This window comes from Nerophis ophidion, linkage group LG25 (assembly GCF_033978795.1).
Source record: "Nerophis ophidion isolate RoL-2023_Sa linkage group LG25, RoL_Noph_v1.0, whole genome shotgun sequence".
NCBI lineage: Eukaryota > Metazoa > Chordata > Actinopteri > Syngnathiformes > Syngnathidae > Nerophis > Nerophis ophidion.
Window position 1 is genome coordinate 36,249,778 of NC_084635.1, and position 22,283 is coordinate 36,272,060.

A 22,283-nucleotide genomic window follows, 5' to 3' on the forward strand; every position below is an offset into this window, starting at 1 on the left:
GTTAAATACATTTTTGCCTGCTGTCCCTGCATCCTGGGGTCACAGCCAACGCAACTATTAAAATAAAACCCAACGAGCATGACTAAACTATAGCGCTCATATTTTACTTTGCAAAAAATAGCGGTACAAATATAAAATTAAAAAAATATATTTTCTGAAGAAAACTCTTAAAAGTAGAAAAATTAACTAGCTGCATGAACATCATAAATACAATTTTTTTTAGCTAGAAATAAGTATTTTTTTTATGAAACCAAGCCTTATTCAGCTTGAATCTTTTAAGTTGATCAACCAGAATCTTTAAAGAAGATTTTATTTTGGGACAAAAACTAAATAGCTTATTTGAAAAATTATATTCTTAATTTAAAAACATTCAAATTACAATAGAAAAAAAAAATTAAGACTAAAAATAAGTAAGTCGCTCTCAAAACTAAGGAGATTCCTAGAAGTTCAAATTTGAATCGTCGAAAATGGCAAATAATTTGCGCCGTGCCACGTTGCATTCAGGGAACGTAGGAACTAAAACAACTCAACTCAACACTATTTAAACTACACTTGAGGTCCCCAAACCCACCACGACCACAATTATTTTACTGTAAATATAAAATATACAGTGAGAAGCCCACGGTAGTTGCATGCTTTACTTTACCCACTTTATTCGGCCGTCTTTGAACGCACCCCGGGCAGACGATGGTGTTGTTTTGTGTGTGATATGTATTATTTACTTTACCGTTGTTGTTTAGTTTTTTTTTTACTTTTGTACCTGTATGTATAGTTCTGTGCTTTTCTACACCTTGTTCTTTAATGTTTTTCCCTTGTTTCATGTTTTTACCCGATTTTTGTGGACTTTTAGTACCTGCAAGCACATAATATCCTATAGTTCTGTGCTAATTTAGCTCCACACCTTTGCACAATGAAGTGAAAACATTTGCATCGGGGTTTTCTGAGCAACTTATATCCTATTTCAAAGTAATTACCGTATTTTCTGGACCATAGGGCGCACCGGATTATAAGCCGCACTGCCGATGAATGCTCTATTTTCGATCTTTCTTCATATATAAGACATAGGGCACATAAAAGGAGTCATATTATTATTTTGTTTTGTAATTATAAAAGACTTCCTTGTGGTCTACATAACATGTAATGGTGGTTCTTTGGTCAGAATGTTGCATTGATGATGTTTTACGGATTATCTTCGAGCCGCTTTCTGACAGTCGCTTCAGTCGTTTTGTGGGCGGTCTTACTTTCGTGGGAGGAGTTTCAAAAGATGGAGTTAACTGTTTTAACAACATTCGGACTTTACTTCAATCAATAACGGAGCAGCAACAAACAACAACGCCGGAAATGTGTCCCGTGAAAAAACGTGTAACCAGAACTCTCAAACAACTAAAGTTACTTGAGTGAATAATGTCAACTCACTACACCGGTATGTTTTAGTGCTATCATGGCAAATTTACTGACGATTATAGGTAAGAACTTTACACTAATTAATATTAGAAATAGCAGCAGCGGAGGATGAATGTCCCATAACAAGAAAATATCGAGTACAGGGTCGGCACGGACTATAACGGCGGACGCTTGCAATTTTTCAGGGTTTATGCAGATCCCAAATACAGATCAGCAAGTAACAGACGGTAAGAATCATATTTTTTTGCGTAAAAATAATATGTCATACCTTATACACACACCATTATAATACTCCTCTGGTGAAGCACAGTACAATCCGGTTGGCCTAGCTCAGTTGCTAGAGTGGCCGTACCAGCAACTCGAGGGTTGCAGGTTCGATTCCAACTTCCGCCATCCTAGTCACCGCCGTTGTGTCCTTGAGCAAGACACTTTACCCACCTGCTCCCAGTGCCACCCACACTGGTTTAAATGGAACTTAGATATTGGGTTTCACTATGTAAAGCGCTTTGAGTCACTCGAGAAAAGCGCTATATAAATATAATTCACTTCACAATCCATCAAGCGGTGTGGCTTCATAGCTTACCAAAGTCGTACTAAAACTTTTTGGTGGATTTTGGAGCGCCGTGCGTAATGTTTTATATTTTCAATGGAACACATGAAATGTTGGTGTTGTTTATTTGATTCATGTCTACAAGTATCTCTTATGTTTGACTGCCATCTACTGGTCACACTTATCATTACACCATGCACCAAATAAAATTGCTTCGAGGTCGGTAAGCACAATCAGAATTACGCCGTACATTAGGCAGGTTATAGGGCGCTTTGGATAAAACCTTACGGTATACAAATAATGGTGTTATAATGAGAATATTTCTAATGCATAACAACTAGCTCGTCACTAATCCTGCGTCTGTGGAGCCCTCATGAATAATAAAATCGATTGAACATTTCTTTTTATTTTCATCACGGGTAGGCGAATTTACGGAATAATTTGCGGCGTAACGAGTCTGCTGAAATAAACACCTGTCAAAGGCCAGATGTAATTACCACCCTGGTTGTGTCATGTTTGTGTCAAAGTGTTTGGTAGTCCATGACACAACATGCAAAGTGCACCTCGCTCGAGATGTAGACAAAAAAAAATGAGATGCGGATAATTTAACGGCGTCTCTTGCCTGTTAAAGCGTGTTACTGTCGCTAAGCAATCGATCTACCTTGCAGATTTAGAGCGGTGCTTCAAAAACACTGCTGGCACCAACATGACAATTAACATCTTTTATGACACCATCTGGCACTTTTTGGCCTTTAAAGGAGCAAAAAAGGTGTAGAAGTGGTGGTCACACACACACTTGTGAAGAACATCATGTCAGGGCTGGTTTAAGTGTCCAATGATTTCTACAATTCTTTTTGTGTGATAGAGTGATGGGAGCACATACTCGCTGGTCACAAGAGACCAGCAAGTAGGAGTAGAGCGATTTCTGGTTTGAATCGCAAAATGGATCTCATCTTGGAGAAGTTTGCTGAGAAGGAATAATTAGGTTGAATTTGAGGGATCCAGCACGGACTCAGAGCAGGCAAGTCATTGTTTGGACTGCTCCAAGAAAAACAACATCTTAAGCTAAGATTTTAATCCCTTGAATGGCCTTCAAGCAATCAGGAACAGGCTGTTCTGAAGTACTCCCCCGAGGACTACTCAAAGATGGACGCTTTTCACCTTCCTTTTCTTTTCAACAACACCTGGTGTCGATTTTTAAGATCAGCCCCAGTTTACAAAAACATTCAACATCTCACCCAAGTTAATTGGCCCCTCCCCAAATCAACGCCTTCACCACAGCTTAATTCCTCCGGGGTTGTGGATGGCTGAGTAGCGTGAAGTGAAGTGAATTATATTTATATAGCGCTTTTTCTCTAGTGACTCAAAGCGCTTTACATATTGAAACCCAATATCTAAGTTACATTCAAACCAGTGTGGGTGGCACTGGGAGCAGGTGGGTAAAGTGTCTTGCCCAAGGACACAACGGCAGTGACTAGGATGGCGGAAGTGGGAATCGAACCTGCAACCCTCAAGTTGCTGGCACGGCCACTCTACCAACCGAGCTAAACCGCTTTATAGTGGCAGCCGGCCTCCAGGGCCGCAACTCCCCTTTGTTGTGAGTTGTTGTGTTTACATGTACCATGTTTATGTGTGCCATGCTATGTGAGGTTTTTTTCCTCGGACTCAGTCTGGACCCCACCAGAGGGTTCAGCCTTAGACTGATTTTTTTTTTCACTCTCCCCCTTTCCCAATGTTACCTTTTTCTCACCTTTTTTTAGGAGCGCCATAAGTGACTGATCTGTTGGCGGTCCCGTCTTGTCCCCTTGTAACGTATGTCTGCTCTTAGTGGGACTTTGCCAAAAATGTAATTTCAGTTCTTAAGTGTCTTGTACATGTTAAGAATGGACAACAATAAAACATTTTGTCTGTGTTATTTTATGAGTTTATCAAGGATCTACTGAAAATGTGAGCAAAATCTGCTGGGTTAATATTTGCTTACGTGTCCTTTGGTAAGTTTCACTGCAATAAGGTGCTTTTGGTGGCCATCCACAAAATTGTGGTTGAATTTTTGACAACACCAACCAAATTGCTGCAATTCAGCTAAATGTGTTGGTTTTCTGACATGGACTTGTTTCTTCAGCATTGTCCACATGTTTAAGTCAGGACTTTGGGAAGGCCATTCTAAAACCTTCATTCTAGCCTGATTTAGCCGTTCCTTTGCCACTTTTGAGGTGTGTTTAGGGTCATAGTCCTGTTGGAACACCCAACTGTGCCCAAGACCCAACCTCCAGGCTGATGATTTTAAGTTGTGCTAAAGAATTTGGAGGTTTTCATTGTCCCATTTACTCTCTGTAAAGCAGCAGTTCCATTGGCAGCAAAACAGGCCCAGAGCATAATACTACCACCACCATGCCTGACGGTGGATATGGTGTTCCTGGGATTAAAGGCCTCACCATTTCTCCTCCAAACATATTGCTGGTTATTGTGGCCAAAAAGTTCAAGTTTTGTTTTATCTGATCACATAATTTTCCTCCAGAAGGTCTTATCTTTGTCTCATGAGATGTTAGATGAAACAAAAATGAAACTTAACACAGCCATGACATTATGTTCTTTCACCTGTCTGCCGGCCCCACTATGGACTGGACTCTCACTATTTTGTTAGATCCACTATGGACTGGACTCTCACACTATTATTTTAGATCCACTATGGACTGGACTCTCACTATTATGTTAGATCCACTATGGACTGGACTCTCACTATTATGTTAGATCCACTATGGACTGGACTCTCACTATTCTGTTAGATCCACTATGGACTGGACTCTCACTATTATGTTAGATCCACTATGGACTGGACTCTTACACTATTATGTTAGATCCACTATGGACTGGACTATCACTATTATGTTAGATCCACTATGGACTGGACTCTCACTATTATGTTAGATCCACTATGGACTGGACTCTCACTATTATGTTAGATCCACTATGGACTGGACTCTCACACTATTATGTTAGATCCACTATGGACTGGACTCTCACTATTATGTTAGATCCACTATGGACTGGACTCTCTCACTATTATGTTAGATCCACTATGGACTGGACTCTCACTATTATGTTAGATCCACTATGGACTGGACTCTCTCACTATTATGTTAGATCCACTATGGACTGGACTCACACTATTATGTTAGATCCACTATGGACTGGACTCACACTATTATGTTAGATCCACTATGGACTGGACTCACACTATTATGTTAGATCCACTATGGACTGGACTCACACTATTATGTTAGATCCACTATGGACTGGACTCACACTATTATGTTAGATCCACTATGGACTGGACTCACACTATTATGTTAGATCCACTATGGACTGGACTCACACTATTATGTTAGATCCACTATGGACTGGACTCACACTATTATGTTAGATCCACTATGGACTGGACTCACACTATTATGTTAGATCCACTATGGACTGGACTCACACTATTATGTTAGATCCACTACGGACTGGACTCTCACACTATTATGTTAGATCCACTATGGACTGGACTCTCACTATTATGTTAGATCCACTATGGACTGGACTCTCACACTATTATGTTTGATCCACTATGGACTGGACTCTCACTATTATGTTAGATCCACTATGGACTGGACTCTCACTATTATGTTGGATCCACTATGGACTGGACTCTCACTATTATGTTAGATCCACTATGGACTGGACTCTCACTATTATGTTAGATCCACTATGGACTGGACTCTCACACTATTATGTTAGATCCACTATGGACTGGACTCACACTATTATGTTAGATCCACTATGGACTGGACTCTCACTATTATGTTGGATCCACTATGGACTGGACTCTCACTATTATGTTAGATCCACTATGGACTGGACTCTCACTATTATGTTAGATCCACTATGGACTGGACTCTCACACTATTATGTTAGATCCACTATGGACTGGACTCTCACTATTATGTTAGATCCACTATGGACTGGACTCTCACACTATTATGTTAGATCCACTATGGACTGGACTCTCACTATTATGTTAGATCCACTATGGACTGGACTCTCACTATTATGTTAGATCCACTATGGACTGGACTCTCACTATTATGTTAGATCCACTATGGACTGGCTTTTACAATATTATGCTAGATCCACTCGACGTCCATTGCACCGGTCGCCCTGGTGGGGTGGGGGTACCCCACATCTGCGGTCCTCTCCAAGGTTTCTAATTGTCATCCCACTGGGTTGAGTTTTTCCTTGCCCTGATGTGGGATCTGAACCGAGGATGTCATTGCGGTTTGTGCAGCCCTTTGAGACACTTTTGCTTTCGGGCTATATAAGTAAACTTTGATTGATTGATTGATTCTTTACAAGTGGAACTTTTGACCATGACTGTATTTCTCGATGCTGTCTTAGGAAGCGGGCCACCCCCCCACCCTCCACCCTCTGTGGTGATTAGGAAGTCCACACTCCCCTGGGTATTGGAGTCTCGTAGTTTAAGGAAGTTCTCCATATAAGCAGCGGCCATTGTGTTTCCAGAGGGAGCACTAATCTGGTAACGCAGCACGGTTACTTTAATCCTGGGCGAAAGTCAGATAACCAGAGCGGTGACCTACTTGGCGGCAGAGACAGTCCTCACCTGGCCTTGGCGTGGCTGTTCCAACACTGATCCTCGTCAGACTCCGTCAACTTGCCCTCGGCGCAGACTTCGTCCGGCAAATTGGACCAGAACCTCTTGGACACCTTCAGCTTCTCTTTGATGTCGACCACCTGCCACCGGCCAAAACAGAGCACGGAAATACATTAGCAGGGTTTTTAGCGGGGGTGGGGGGGTGGGGGGTCATGTTTTATCAGGAATTTTACGGAGAGGAAAAGTGGGTGGTGGTGGTTGGTTCCGGTGGCAGTGTGGATGTCAACAAACAGCACCAGCTGGTCACGTCATTAGGTACGGTTGCAGCACATGGGGGGTCCAAACTACACAAATCTTGTTATTTTTCATTTTCATAACTATTACAATATGTAGATTTTGATTTTCCTAATTTAGGTCTTGCTGTAAAAATAATATTTAATATAGAATAACATTTATACCGCGCTTTATATATATATATATATATATAAATATATATATATATATATATATATATACATACATACATATATACATATATATACATACATACATACGTATAAAAAATACATATATACACACATACATATTTACATGCATAATACAGACATACATACATGTAAATATATGTATACCACCACCATATATACATATATACATACATAAATACATATATACATACATATGTACATACATAAATAAATACATGTATACATACATAAATACATATATACATACATACATACATATATATACAAAAAATATATATATACATACATAAATGTGTATATATATATATATATATATATATATATATATACATGCATACATACAGAGATACATACATGTAAATATATGTATACCACCACCATATATACATATATACATACATAAATACATACATAAATAAATACATGTATACATACATACATATGTACATACATACATAAATACATATATACATACATTAATACATATTTACATACATACATATGTACATACATAAATAAATACATGTACACATACATACATACATACATAGATATATGTATATAAATATTGTTAACATATATATTCATCCATCCATCCATTTTCTACCGCTCATTCCCTTTTAGGGTCACAGGGGGCGCTGATGCCTATCTCAGCTACAATCGGGCGGAAGGCGGGGTACACCCTGGACAAGTCGCAACCTCCTCGCAGGGCGTTTATATAAACATCAATCTTGTTTTTTTTCATTTTCAAAATTATTACAATATATAACCTCCCGCTGTTTCCGACATCTGCGATGAGGTGGCGACTTGTCCAGGGTGTACTCTGCCTTCCGTCCGATTGTAGCTGAGATAGACACCAGCGCCCCCCGCCACCCCAAAGGGAATAAGCGGTAGAAAGTGGATGGATTGATGGATGTTTCCAACATCTACAAAGCAATTAGCTACCTGCTGCCACCTACTGGTATGGAAGAGTATTACAGGGTTACTCTGCCCAGCTCCAGCCAGCACAGACAACAACAACACAGCATTTGCAGACTATAATTACTGCTTTGGAAGTTTTTTTTTAACGCAAATAGGTGAAATTAGATAGTCTTCTCCGGCACACTAGTGTGCTGCGGCACAGTGGTTGAAAGACAATGAATACAATACATCAAAAAATAAAGTTAACTTTTTTTTCCACTCTGCTGTTACTTTAAGGTGAATTTAGACTTAGACAAACTTTATTGATCCACAAGGGAAATTGTTCCACACAGTAGCTCAGTTACAAAGGATGGAAAGGAAAATGCAGGTATAAAGTAGGTATAAATGTAATATTTATATATTATCCATCCATCCATCCATTTTCTACCGCTTATTCCCTTTTGGGGTCGCGGGGGGCGCTGGTGCCTATCTCAGCTACAATCGGGCAGAAGGCGGGGTACACCCTGGACAAGTCGCCACCTCATCACAGGGCCAACACAGATAGACAACATTCACACACTAGGGACCATTTAGTGTTGCCAATCAACCTATCCCCAGGTGTATGCCTTTGGGGGTGGGAGGGGCCTATCCCCAGGTGCATGTCTTTGGAGGTGGGAGGGGCCTATCCCCAGGTGCATGTCTTTGGAGGTGGGAGGGGACTATCCCCAGGTGCATGTCTTTGGAGGTGGGAGGGGACTATCCCCAGGTGAATGTCTTTGGAGGTGGGAGGGGCCTATCCCCAGGTGCATGTCCTTGGAGGTGGGAGGGGACTATCCCCAGGTGCATGTCTTTGGAGGTGGGAGGGGCCTATCCCCAGGTGCATGTCTTTGGAGGTGGGAGGGGACTATCCCCAGGTGCATGTTGTTGGAGGAGGGAGGGGCCTATCCCCAGGTGTATGTCTTTGGAGGTGGGAGGGGCCTATCCCCAGGTGCATGTCTTTGGAGGTGGGAGGGGCCTATCCCCAGGTGCATGTCTTTGGAGGTGGGAGGGGCCTATCCCCAGGTGCATGTCTTTGGAGGTGGGAGGGGCCTATCCCCAGGTGCATGTCTTTGGAGGTGGGAGGGGCCTATCCCCAGGTGCATGTCTTTGGAGGTGGGAGGAAGCCGGAGTACCCAGAGGGAACCCACGCAGTCACGGGGAGAACATGCAAACTCCACACAGAAAGATCCCGAGCCTGGATTTGAACCCAGGACTGCAGGACCTTCGTATTGTGAGGCAGACGCACTAACCCCTCTTCCACCGTGAAGCCTATTTATATATTATGTGTGTAGTATATAATATATACTGATAAATTGTATTATTATTATTTTTTTTAATATATACGATATACAACCCATTTATCTTTTAACTGCAGCATTAAATACATTTGTGGTTTTGTGAAATTTCAGAAAGTTGCTGCAAAAGTTGCATATTTCGTCACAAACATTGAATAAACTCGACATTTTATGAATCTGCTATCAATGTTTAAGTGTTCCTTGTGGACTTAAGCTTAGAAAAATAAAAATAATGAAAAATAAAAAAAGGGAACATATTAGTTATAATTCATCAAAACGGGGGCGGCATAGCTCGGTTGGTAGAGTGGCCGTGCCAGCAACTTGAGGGTTGCAGGTTCGATTCCCGCTTACGCCATCCTAGTCCCTGCCGTTGTGTCCTTGGGCAAGACACTTTACCCACCTGCTCCCAGTGCCACCCACACTGCTTTAAATGGAACTTAGATATTGGGTTTCACTATGTAAAGCGCTTTGAGTCACTAGAGAAAAGCGCTATATAAATATAATTCACTTCACTTCAAAACACAACAGTGACTAAAAAGTGATGTTTTTCCTCGTTTTCGACCACATCGATGCAAACTTTTTCTAGTAATCACTGTTGTGTTTTGATGAAATATAACTAATACATGTCATGAAGAAATAGAGTTCCACAAATAAATGTAATGGCCGAGACTTTCTGAATTCCACCGAGAGACTTTTCTTCCCGCGTCCCTCGTCCACTTGCACGCTTTTTGTGTTGGTCTTGCATTCTTCCAAGACAGACGCGGGGTTGCAGCTTGGATATTTGGAGGCAGCGCTCGCTCACCCCTGACTGAGTGACTGACTGACTGACTGACTCCATCTGGACCCAGCAGGGCGCCCGAGTGTCTGATCAGCAAACTCTCGTCACCAACACACTTCAAGCCTGTTGTGGCCTTTCTGCCGGGGAGCGAGGCAGAGAGAGAGAGGCACAAGTTTGTCAACTAACTCAGCAACTTTCCTGGTGCTTTTGTCTTTTATTACGGCGTCCAAACACAAGGTCTGTCAGACATAACAGGGATGATTACCAGTTGATGGAAAAAGGTATTTCCATCCACTGCCGCTGTGAGTTATCACCGGAAGACAGTACTGAAATTAGTTTTTTTTATTTCTAGCGATAAAATAATCACAGAGAGACGTTATATAAACCCTGTTTCCATAAGAGATGGGAAATTGTGTTAAATGTAAATATAAACGAAATGATCATTTTCAAGCCATATTCAGTTGAATATGCTACAAAGACAACATATTTGATGTTCAAACTTATAAACATTTTTTTTTGCAAATAATCATTAACTTTAGAATTTGATGCCAGCAACACGTGACAAAGAAGTTGGGAAAGGTGGCAAAAAATACTGATAAAGTTGAGGAATGCTCATCAAACACTTATGTGGAACATCCCACAGGTGTGCAGGCTAATTGGGAACAGGTGGGTGCCATGATTGGCTATAAAAACAGCTTCCCAGTCTTTCACAAGAAAGGATGGGGCGAGGTACACCCCTTTGTCCGCAACTGCGTGAGCAAATAGTCAAACAGTTTAAGAACAACCTTTCTCAAAGTGACATTGCAAGAAATTTAGGGATTTCAACATCTACGCTCCATAATATCATCAAAAGGTTCAGAGAATCTGAAGAAATCACTCCACGTAAGCGGCATGGCCGGAAACCAACATTGAATGACCGTGACCTTCCATCCCTCAGACGGCACTGTATCAAAAACCGACATCAATCTCTAAAGGATATCACCACATGGGCTCAGGAACACTTCAGAAAACCACTGTCACTAAATACAGTTGGTCGCTACATCTGTAAGTGCAAGTTAAAGCTCTACTATGCAAAGCGAAAGCCATTTATCAACAACATCCAGAAATGCCGCCGGCTTCTCTGGGCCCGAGATCATCTAAGATGGACTGATGCAAAGTGGAAAAGTGTTCTGTGGTCAAATTGTTTTTGTAAATATTTGACATCGTGTCATCCGGACCAAAGGGGAAGCGAACCATCCAGAGTGTTATCCACGCAAAGTGTAAAAGCCAGCATGTGCGATGGTATGGGGGCGCATTAGTGCCCAGGGCATGGGTAACTTACACATCTGTGAAGGCACCATTAATGCTGAAAGGTACATACAGGTTTTGGAACAACATATGCTGCCATCTAAGCGTCGTCTTTTTCATGGACGCCCCTGCTTATTTCAGCAACACAATGCCAAGCCACATTCAGCACGTGTTACAACAGCGTGGCTTCGTAGTAAAAGAATGCGGGTACTTTCCAGGCCCGCCTGCAGTCCAGACATGTCTCCCATGGAAAATGTGTGGCGCATTATGAAGCGTAAAATACGACTGAAGCTCTACATAAAACAAGAATGGGAAAGAATTCCACTTTCAAAGCTTAAACAATTAGTTTCCTCAGTTCCCAAATGTTTATTGAGTGTTAGAAGAAAAGGTGATGTAACACAGTGGTGAACATGCCCTTTCCCAACTACTTTGGCACGTGTTGCAGCCATGAAATTCTAAGTTACTGTAATTATCAGCTAAAAAAATGAAATGTATGAGTTTGAACATCAAATATGTTGTCTTTGTAGCATATTCAACTGAATATGGCTTGAAAATGATTTGCAAATCATTGTATTCTGTTTATATTTACATCTAACACAATTTCCCAACTTATATGGAAACAGGGTTTGTATATATATGTGTATATATATATATATATATATATATATATATATATATATATATATATATATATATAGATATATGCTCTTACAACACAATGTTAAATATAAACATATATTGTGTGTTTATTTCTTTATAGCTAGGATTGGCTTATATTGGTTTTCTTGTCGTGTTGTGTTCAGTATGTCCGGAGTCCACTTCTCATTAAGAATCATTATTCTATTCTGTTTTTGTATTTCTAACAATGAGTTCCAAGGTTGTGTTGATTTTCTTCTTTTTCCGCATTTGCAACTTTTCTGCTCGTATTACTTATGCTGTGGACAGACGTCTCCAGAGGAGACTTTTTGTCTTTGAATTCCGGCTCCAGGGACGTCTGCTTTTTCTTTCATTCGAGGAGGGTCGTGAGGCCAGTTGGATTTTTTCTTTTCTGTAGAAAGCTGCTTGCTATCGAACGGTGTCAACAATAAACTTGCACTGTCCACCGTGATAAAGTCTTATACTAAAGGTGTACACAAGAAAATTGTATTCTACAAAGACCATCAGTACAGGTTTTTGGACTCTTTCAGAAAGGTATTTATTTTGTAATATGTTTATGGGGTCTCAGAGATAGGATTTATGGCTCTTAGTAGAGAGTCGGATCTCGAGGTGCCGCTCCTTTAAAAGACTGACTCCTTTTTGTACATTATAGTTATTTTTTAAACAATCACCAGCATCAGCTATATAATAAGATGTAGATCACAATAATTACATTTAGAGACTAAATTGCCTATTTGCATATATCTTGACAGTCGGGAAATGTTTCGTATGGTCCCTTTTCCAGGTGGAACCCAGACATTGAAACAACGTTGAGAACTTCTTGACTTAGGTCCTTGCATGGATCAACACAAACATAGCATTGAAGCAACATGCTTGTTGACCACGTTTATTCAATGTTGGGTTCTGACGTTGATTGGATCGTTGAATTTTGGTCATTTCCTAACCAACATTCTACAACTCAAACCTTACATTGAAACAAGATGCTTTTTGAGGAAGTTTATTCAATGTTGGGTTCTGACGTTGATTGGATCATTGAATTTTGGTCATTTCCTAACCAATATTCTACAACTCAAACCTTACATTGAAACAAGATGCTTTTTGAGGAAGTTTAGTCAATGTTGGGTTCTGATGATTATTTGATCATTGAAATGTTGTCATTTCCCAACCGATATCCTACAACACAAACATAGCATTGAAACAACATGCTTGTTGACGACGTCTAATCAATGTTGGGTTCTGACGTTGATTCGACCATTGAATTTTGTTCATTTTTCAACAAATATTCCACAACACAAACTTAATGTTGAAACAACATGCTTGTTGACCACGTTTATTCAATGTTGGGTTCTGACGTTGATTTGATTATTGAATTTTGTTCATTTTTCAACAAATATTCCACAACACAAACTTAACGTTGAAACAACATGATTTTTGAGAACTTTTGAACAATGTTGGGTTCTGACGTTGATTCGACCATTGAATTTTGTTCATTTTTCAACAAATATTCCACAACACAAACTTAACGTTGAAACAACATGCTTGTTGACCACGTCTAATCAATGTCGGGTTCTGACATTGATTGGATCATTGAATTTTGGTCATTTCCTAACCAATATTCTACAACTCAAACCTTACATTGAAACAAGATGCTTTTTGAGGAAGTTTATTCAATGTTGGGTTCTGACGATTATTTGATCATTGAAATGTTGTCATTTCCCAACCGATATTCTACAACACAAATACAACATGAAACAACATGCTTGTTGACGACGTCTAATCAATGTTGGGTTCTGACGTTGATTTGACCATTGAATTTTGTTCATTTTTCAAAAAATATTCTACAACACAAACTTAACGTTGAAACAACATGATTTTTGAGAACTTTTGAACAATGTTGTGTTCTGATGTTGAGTTGACCATTGAATTTTGGTCATTTTTCAACAAATATTCTACAACATAAACTTAATGTTGAAACAACATACTTTTTGACAACGTTTAATCAATGTTGGGTTCTGACGTTGATTGGATCATTGAATTTTGGTAATTTCCTAACCAACATTCTACAACTCAAACATTACATTGAAACAAGATGCTTTTTGAGGAAGTTTATTCAATGTTGGGTTCTGATGATTATTTGATCATTGAAATGTTGTCATTTCCCAACCGATATCCTACAACACAAATACAACATGCTTGTTGACGACGTCTACTCAATGTTGGGTTCTGACGTTGATTTGACTTTTGAATTTTGTTCATTTTTCAACAAATATTCTACAACACAAACTTAACGTTGAAACAACATGCTTGTTGACCACGTTTATTCAATGTTGGGTTCTGACATTGATTTGATTATTGAATTTTGGTAATTTCCTAACCAATATTCTACAACACAAATACAACACGCTTGTTGACGACGTCTAATCAATGTTGGGTTCTGACGTTGATTTGACCATTGAATTTTGTTTGTTTTTCAACAAATATTCCACAACACAAACTTAACGTTGAAACAACATGCTTGTTGACCACGTTTATTCAATGTTGGGTTCTGATGTTGATTGGATCATTGAATTTTGGTCATTTCCTAACCAATATTCTACAACTCAAACATTACACTGAAACAAGATGCTTTTTGAGGAAGTTTAGTCAATGTTGGGTTCTGACGATTATTTGATCATTGAAATGTTGTCATTTTTCAACAAATATTCTACAAAACAAATACAACATGAAACAACATGTTTTTTGACGACGTTTATTCAATGTTGGGTTCTGACGTTGATTTGATCATTGAATTTTGGTCATTTCCTAACCAATATTCTACAACTCAAACCTTACATTGAAACAAGATGCTTTTTGAGGAAGTTTAGTCAACGTTGGGTTCTGACGATTATTTGATCATTGAAATGTTGTCATTTCCCAACCGATATCCTACAACACAAATACAACATGCTTGTTGACGACGTCTAATCAATGTTGGGTTCTGACGTTGATTTGACCATTGAATTTTGTTCATTTTTCAACCAATATTCTACAACACAAACTTAACGTTGAAACAACATGCTTGTTGACGACGTCTAATCAATGTTGGGTTCTGACGTTGATTTGACCATTGAATTGTGGATGATTTCCCAACCAATATTCCACAACTCAAACCTAACATTGAAACAAAATGCTTTTTGAGGACGTTTATTCAATGTCAGGTTGCGACGTTGATTTGACCATTGATTTTTGGTCTTTTCCCGACCAATCAACGTTGTCTCAATCTACGAATGCATCCATTTTGCAACGTCGTTTCAAAGTCAGGTTATTCATTTTTGCAATGCGGTCTGCTTGAAAATGACGGAAAGCGCCACTCGACACAGCAACCGGCGCTGCGTCAAAGTTGAAATAGCCACAAAACACATTTTAAGACCATCAACGCGACTGCCGTCAGACAGCTGAAATGGACAGGGCACGTCCCAAGTTTGTCACGTTTCATGTGTCAGGTAAACAGTCACGAATGGGGCCATTTGAATCCCATTTGTGGGGCGGCATAGCTCGGTTGGTAGAGTGGCCGTGGCAGCAACTTGAGGGTTGCAGGTTCGATTCCTGCTTCTACCATCCTAGTCCCTGCCGTTGTGTCCTTGGGCAAGACACTTTACCCACCTGCTCCCAGTGCCACCCACACTCGTTTAAATGTAACTTAGATATTGGGTTTCACTATGTAAAGCGCTTTGAGTCACTAGAGAAAAGCGCTATATAAATATAATTCACTTCAATTCACATTCTTACTGTAAATACATAAATAAACATGCACTACAGAAAGGCCGTGAACAAATTCTGTAACAGTGAGCAAGTTCCAGTGCTTGCTAAATATTGGGGTGTGAGGTGTCCGGGGTAAGGATGTCTTAGAGGTGATGGAGGAATAGCTTTTTTAACCACTTGTACTTCTGACGGTGATTTATTTTGCTAACGCTCCTTGAGCGTTTTCTTTGTCGCAAATTTTCCATTCTCTAGGAAATTTACTAAAGAACTGTTACTGTGCATCTACTGCTAAATTCAACTCGGCTTCTTGGAATCCAACCTTTTTCAATTTTTGTGGCATTGAGTCAGTTTTAGGCAATAAATCGAAACGGGGCGACCGCAGTGTAAATCTAGCCTAATTAATCTTTAATCAATGCCCAAAAGGCAACTTTTTTTTTTTTTTTTTTCATCATGAGCTAATGGTTCCGCACATGCCATATACAGAAAAGTATTTCAAAGTGAAAAACATATCAACATCCACAGCAACATGTGGAGAACATGCAAACTGCACATACAGATGATCCAGTTAGGACATGTTAGCATTCAGGCCTTTGTGAAAAGTGTAAATGTTATGGATGTCCTGACATTTTTCACTCTCTGTTATGCTTGGGTATGGTCGCGGTAGTTGAGAACCCCAAATTGCAGAGGCAGGAGGAATCGTGCAGGAAAAAGAAGAGAGTATGTAATGTTCCAAAATACCAACAAATATAGTGCAGCAGGGGAGTGCACGGAAAACGAAGGGAAGCTGTGCATGTAAGGCAAAGCCTGAAGAGAGCTTACATCCAAAATTAGCAACGCTCAAACACCAGTAACAAAAAACAAAACAAAAAAAACAATGATCCGGCACCGACTAAGCAGTGAGGCTGGTTTTTAAAGCGCTCTGATTAGGATTGGCAGCAGGTGAGGACACTCATCACTAATCACAAGCAGATGGTGAGAACAGAGCTCAGAAGCAGGGATGAAGTCACTGCAAGACAACACATGCAGACACTACACAATAAGAGCGCTAAAAAGAGAGAAAATAAACACCCAACAGAGCAAAAAACAAAACAAAAAAGTATGACCCGCATACTTGCTAACCCTCACGATTTTTCCGTGAGACTCCCGAATTTCAGTGCCCCTCCCGAAAATCTCCCTGGACAACCATTCTCCCCAATTTCTGCCGATTTCCACCCAGACAACAACATTGGGGGCGTGTCTTCATTTACAACCTGTCGTCACGTCCGCTATTTGTCCCATGCTTGCCAACCTTGAGACCTCCGAGGGGAGGAGTAGATTTACAGCTAGAATTTACCAAGTCAAGTATTTCATATATATATATATATATATATATATATATATATATATATATATATATAAATGTAAGAAATACTTGACTTTCAGTGAATTCTAGCTATATAATAATAAAAGTCAACTACAGGCTTCTCAAATGCTGTAATAAATTAAGCATGATGAGTTGACATTAAACAGTTTCATTGGAAACTGTTTAATGTTGCACTTTTTATATGTAGAAGAAAGTTTTTTTTTTCATTTTATTTAATCAAAGCAACAACTTGAGGCAGTTTAATGTGGATTAACTTGGGCAGAATTATGATAGTGTTCCCAATGTTAAAAGGATAAAGCCATTGTTTACAAATTTGGTAAATAAATAACCAAAAAATGTATATTTTGTTGATTTCTTACTGTACCGAAAATGAACCGAACCGTGACCTCTAAACCGAGGTACGTACCGAACCGAAATTTTTATGTACAGTTACACCCCTAATGGGACGGCGTGGCGCAGTGGGAGAGTGGCCGTGCGCAATCCGAGTGTCCCTGGTTCAAATCCCACCTAGTACCAACCTCTTCACGTCCGTTGTGTCCTGAGCAAGACACTTCACCCTTGCTCCTGATGGATGCTGGTTGGCACCTTGCATGGCAGCTCCCTCCATCAGTGTGTGAATGTGTGTGTGAATGTGGAAGTAGTGTCAAAGTGCTTTGAGTACCTTGAAGGTAGAAAAGCGCTATACAAGTACAACTGATTTATCATTTATATATATGTATATATATATATATATATGAGAAATACTTGAATTTCAGTGTTCATTTATTTACACATATACACACGCATAACACTCATCTACTCATTGTTGAGTTAAGGGTTGAATTGTCCATCCTTATTCTATCCTCTTGTCACTATTTTTCTAACCATGCTGAACTAGAGTCTGGAATCTTCCATCTCTCCCTAGCATGGCCCAACACGTACAGGAGATGGCAGTATTATCCTGTTTATGAGTGTCACAACATTGCTGTTTACAGCAGACGAACTGCATTACGGTAGACGAAAACGTGACTGCTGTTGTTGTGTGTTGTTACCGCGCTGGGAGGACGTTAATGAAACTGCCTAACAATAAACCCACATAAGAAACCAAGAACTCGCCCTCGATCATTCTATAGTTATAACGTCATTGGGCAGACACGCTGTTTATATCGTGGGAAAGCGGACGTGAAAACAGGCTGTGGACACGTCACTCAGGTAGGGAGCTATTCGGGAGAAAATTTGTCCCGGGATAGGCGCTGAATTTCGGGAGTCTCCCGGAAAATCCGGGAGGGTTGGCAAGTATGATTTGTCCATACAAACAGCAAGACATAGTTGACCAAGTATGTCTTGCAGTTGCTTACTGCGTCTTCGGGAGCTAAATAGAACATGTGGCTGTGCTGGCACGCTGTTTGTATGAGTTGTTGAGGACGCTAAAGGCGGTGCTTCAACGGTGGCCCCGTAATACTATTGTTTAGGGGAAATTCGGGAGAATGATTAACCCTGGAGGGGCACTGAAAATTGGGGGTCTACCGGAAAACTCGAGGGTATACAATTATGAGGCTGTAAAGCGCCGTTCATTTAAAGCTCGCGGGCCGCACCAACATTAAATTTTCACATCAAGGTGTGGGCCGCAAAATAAGTTCTTGTGTTGGAGACCCCTGGTTTAAAGTCATCATGCTGGACGACAGCAAAGACTTAAAGCGTACTGAGTTTAGTTTTTTAATGTTTTCTATTGGTGGTGTGCCTCTGGATTTTCTCAATGAAAACATGTGTCTTGGCTAAGAAAAGGTTCAAAAACACTGCACTAGTCAATGTAATTATATTTCATAATTGAGCATCTTTTGTCGGAGATACCAACCATCTTACGGCCAAAACATAACTTTTTAACCGCGTTCACATTTGGAGGCAGAACAGCGTTTTGCAGAGAAGTGAATACGATTATGAAGGCCGAGATGTGTTTTCTGATATCCAAAGCTGATGTCTGAAGAAGGTGTGAAATGTTGACACTTTGGCTGGGGGGCGACGTTCCTGCTCTGACACGATAGAGACCAGGGTCAAGGTAATATCTGCACTGAGAGATCTCCACCAGCCCCGAGGCCCAAGATGTTCTCAACCTTGCATTAAACATATGAAATACGTTTGGAAGTTGGACTCTCAGGGATAAGATCAAAAGAGAGTTCTGGACCAAATAGTTTTATCCGCGACCAATTGCAAATGTTCCATTTTTCTGCACACTATCAAGCAGCACAATTATGTAAAACACTTGAATAAATAAATGGATGAAGTAAAAAGTGCTCGCGGTTCTTCCTTTCAGGTAAAATAGGTGCTGCCAATCATCACAAAACATTAACGACTCGGTGGTTCGCAAGCTTTTTGTCACCGAGTATAATCTCGAAAAACACCCGGCTCTCCAAGTAACGAAAGAGTAGCGTAGTAGGCCTAAGACGGTGTGGCTCATTTATGTATTTTTCCTCGCTGAGAGCATTATACACAAAGGAAAGTTAAAAGTACCGATGATTGTCACACACACACACACACACACACACACACACACACACACACACACACACACACACACACACACACACACACACACACACACACGCACACGCACGAGGTGTGGCGAAATTATTCTTAGCATTTGACCCATCACCCTCTGGGAGGTGAGGGGAGCAGTGAGCAACAGCGGTGGCCGCGCCCAGGAATCATTTTTGGTGATTTAACCCCCAATTCCAAGCTTTGATGCTGAGTGCCAAGCAGGGAGGTAATGGCTCCCATTCTTATAGTCTTTGGTATGACTCGGCCGGGGTTTGAACTCACAACCTACCCATCTCAGGGCGGACACTCTAACCACTGGGCCACTGAGTAGATGTAATATAAAAAAATCTAAAAATGAATAAATAAATACATATTATATATATATATATATACATATATGTATATATATATATATATATATATATATATATACATACATATATACATACATATATATACATATATATATATATATATATATATACATACATATATATACATACATATATACATACATATATATACATACATATATATACATATATATATATATATATATATATACATACATATATATATACATATATATATATATATATATATATACATACATACATATATATACATATATATATATATATATATATATATATACATATATATATATATATATATATATATATATACATACATATATATATATATATATACATACATACATATATATACATATATATACATATATATATATATATATATATACATACATACATACATACATATATATATATACATACATATATACATACATATATATATATATATATATATATACATACACACATATATATATATATATATATATATATATATATATACATATATATATATATATATATATATATATATATATATGTATATTACACCTACTAAGTGGCCTAGTGGATTGAGTATATATATATATATATATATATATATATATATATATATATATATATATATATATATATAAAATATATATAAGCAGGTAAATACACTTGAAAAGTGTTTTATTGTTTGTCCAGTCTCCTTCTATTTAGTGCTTCAAAACCAAAAGCAGTCTTTTAGCCGTCCACAGCGTTTTTACCCGTATGGATTCTTCATTCATAACTCCAAGCTACATTTGTAAGTTTTACAACATAACTAAAACTGTTTATATTTACTAAAGCATCCCATGTTTGATGTCTGTAGGAGTCTTTTCATGCATATTGTGTATAATAAAAAATAAATCATAATAATACATTTGACAATTTCCCTTTCTTTGAAGTTTGTCCAAGTCAATTTTTTATTTCTTTGTACTTAGTAAAGACTTCTAGTTTGAACCACCTCTTAAACTGGATCATATCAGTAAATTGTTTGATTTCTTTACTTAATCTATTGCATACCGTATTTCCTTGAACTGCCGCCGGGGCGCTAATTAATTTAAAACCTCTTCTCACTCTGGCACTTACCAGAGGCATGCGGTAAATTTAGGCCTGCGCTTAAAAATTTGAGTGTGATGTAAGGATACCATCATGAAAAGCACATTTAATAATAAAAAACGTTATTATGGTTTTACCTTTACTTATAAATGAAGTCCATGCACAGCTCCTTCTGATCAAAAGCATCGATAACTTGTTCATAGAAGTCTTCCTTATCTTTCTTCAGTTTTAAAAGTCTCTCTGTCTCGATGGAGATCTTCCTTTATTACCTCCTGCTTCCATTGAAAGTCCAGTTTAGAAAACTGTTTTATTTTAGATATGTAATCCTCCATGTTAAAAGTGCAAGCGAGAGGAAAAAATAAACTTGCTCACTCTTGCTGCTTGTTGTCACTTCTTCTGCAGCCGAGTAGTCGCAAGAAGGATCACTAGCGCCCTCTACCACCAGGAGGCGGGAGTCATTTAATGACTCATATTTGACACACGCAGCTACGGTATATTAATAAAACATAGCTGCTTACTGTTCTTTTTAGCATATTCAATAGCTTGGACCTTAAATCCTACTGAATAGCTCTTAATCTTCTTCCCTTTATGCGATTTCAAATGTTTAAAATCAGCCTCCTCCATTTTGAAAATGATGACAGGTAAAGTGTCACTCGTGACGTGACGAGTTTGACCCGGTGGAAATTCTAGGCACATATTTTTTATTTGGCGAAACGAGTTTGACCCAGCGGTAATGCTAAGCATGCGCTAATTATTTTGCAAAAGGAGTTTGACCCGGCAGTAATTCTAGGCAGGTGCATACTATATACCCGGCGGCAATTCAAGGAAATACGGTAATTTAATTCCACATACTGATATGCTAAAGGTCTTAAGTGTTGTACGTGCATACAGATGTTTGAAGTCCGATTTTCCTCAAAGGTTTTATACCTCCTGTTATGTTGTGACGAAGTATCCACTTCCTGAAGAAAAAGTCACATATGGGTGGCATTGAAAAGATCAGATTCCAATCGGATTGAGGATTACCTGAATCTGATGTGAAAAGGTCAGATCTGAAGTATTGTGGAAACCCAGATTCGGAGTGCAGTGTAAACGGGGCCATTGATAGACTTTCTGGGTATTACTCATAAAAGGGAGGTGTTATAGAGTTAGGTAATTC

General features: G+C 39.2%; 1 protein-coding gene across 2 annotated transcripts in view; it reads right to left on the reverse strand.

Annotated features, from left to right (window-relative positions):
* Positions 1-22,283, reverse strand: part of gpc6a (glypican 6a) — a 368,654-nt gene that overhangs the window by 12,821 nt on the left and 333,550 nt on the right. For both annotated transcript variants that reach the window (XM_061887707.1, XM_061887708.1), the window contains one exon: positions 6,615-6,745. In XM_061887707.1, the coding sequence (XP_061743691.1) occupies positions 6,615-6,745 (131 nt within the window). The remainder of the gene's footprint in view (positions 1-6,614; positions 6,746-22,283) is intronic.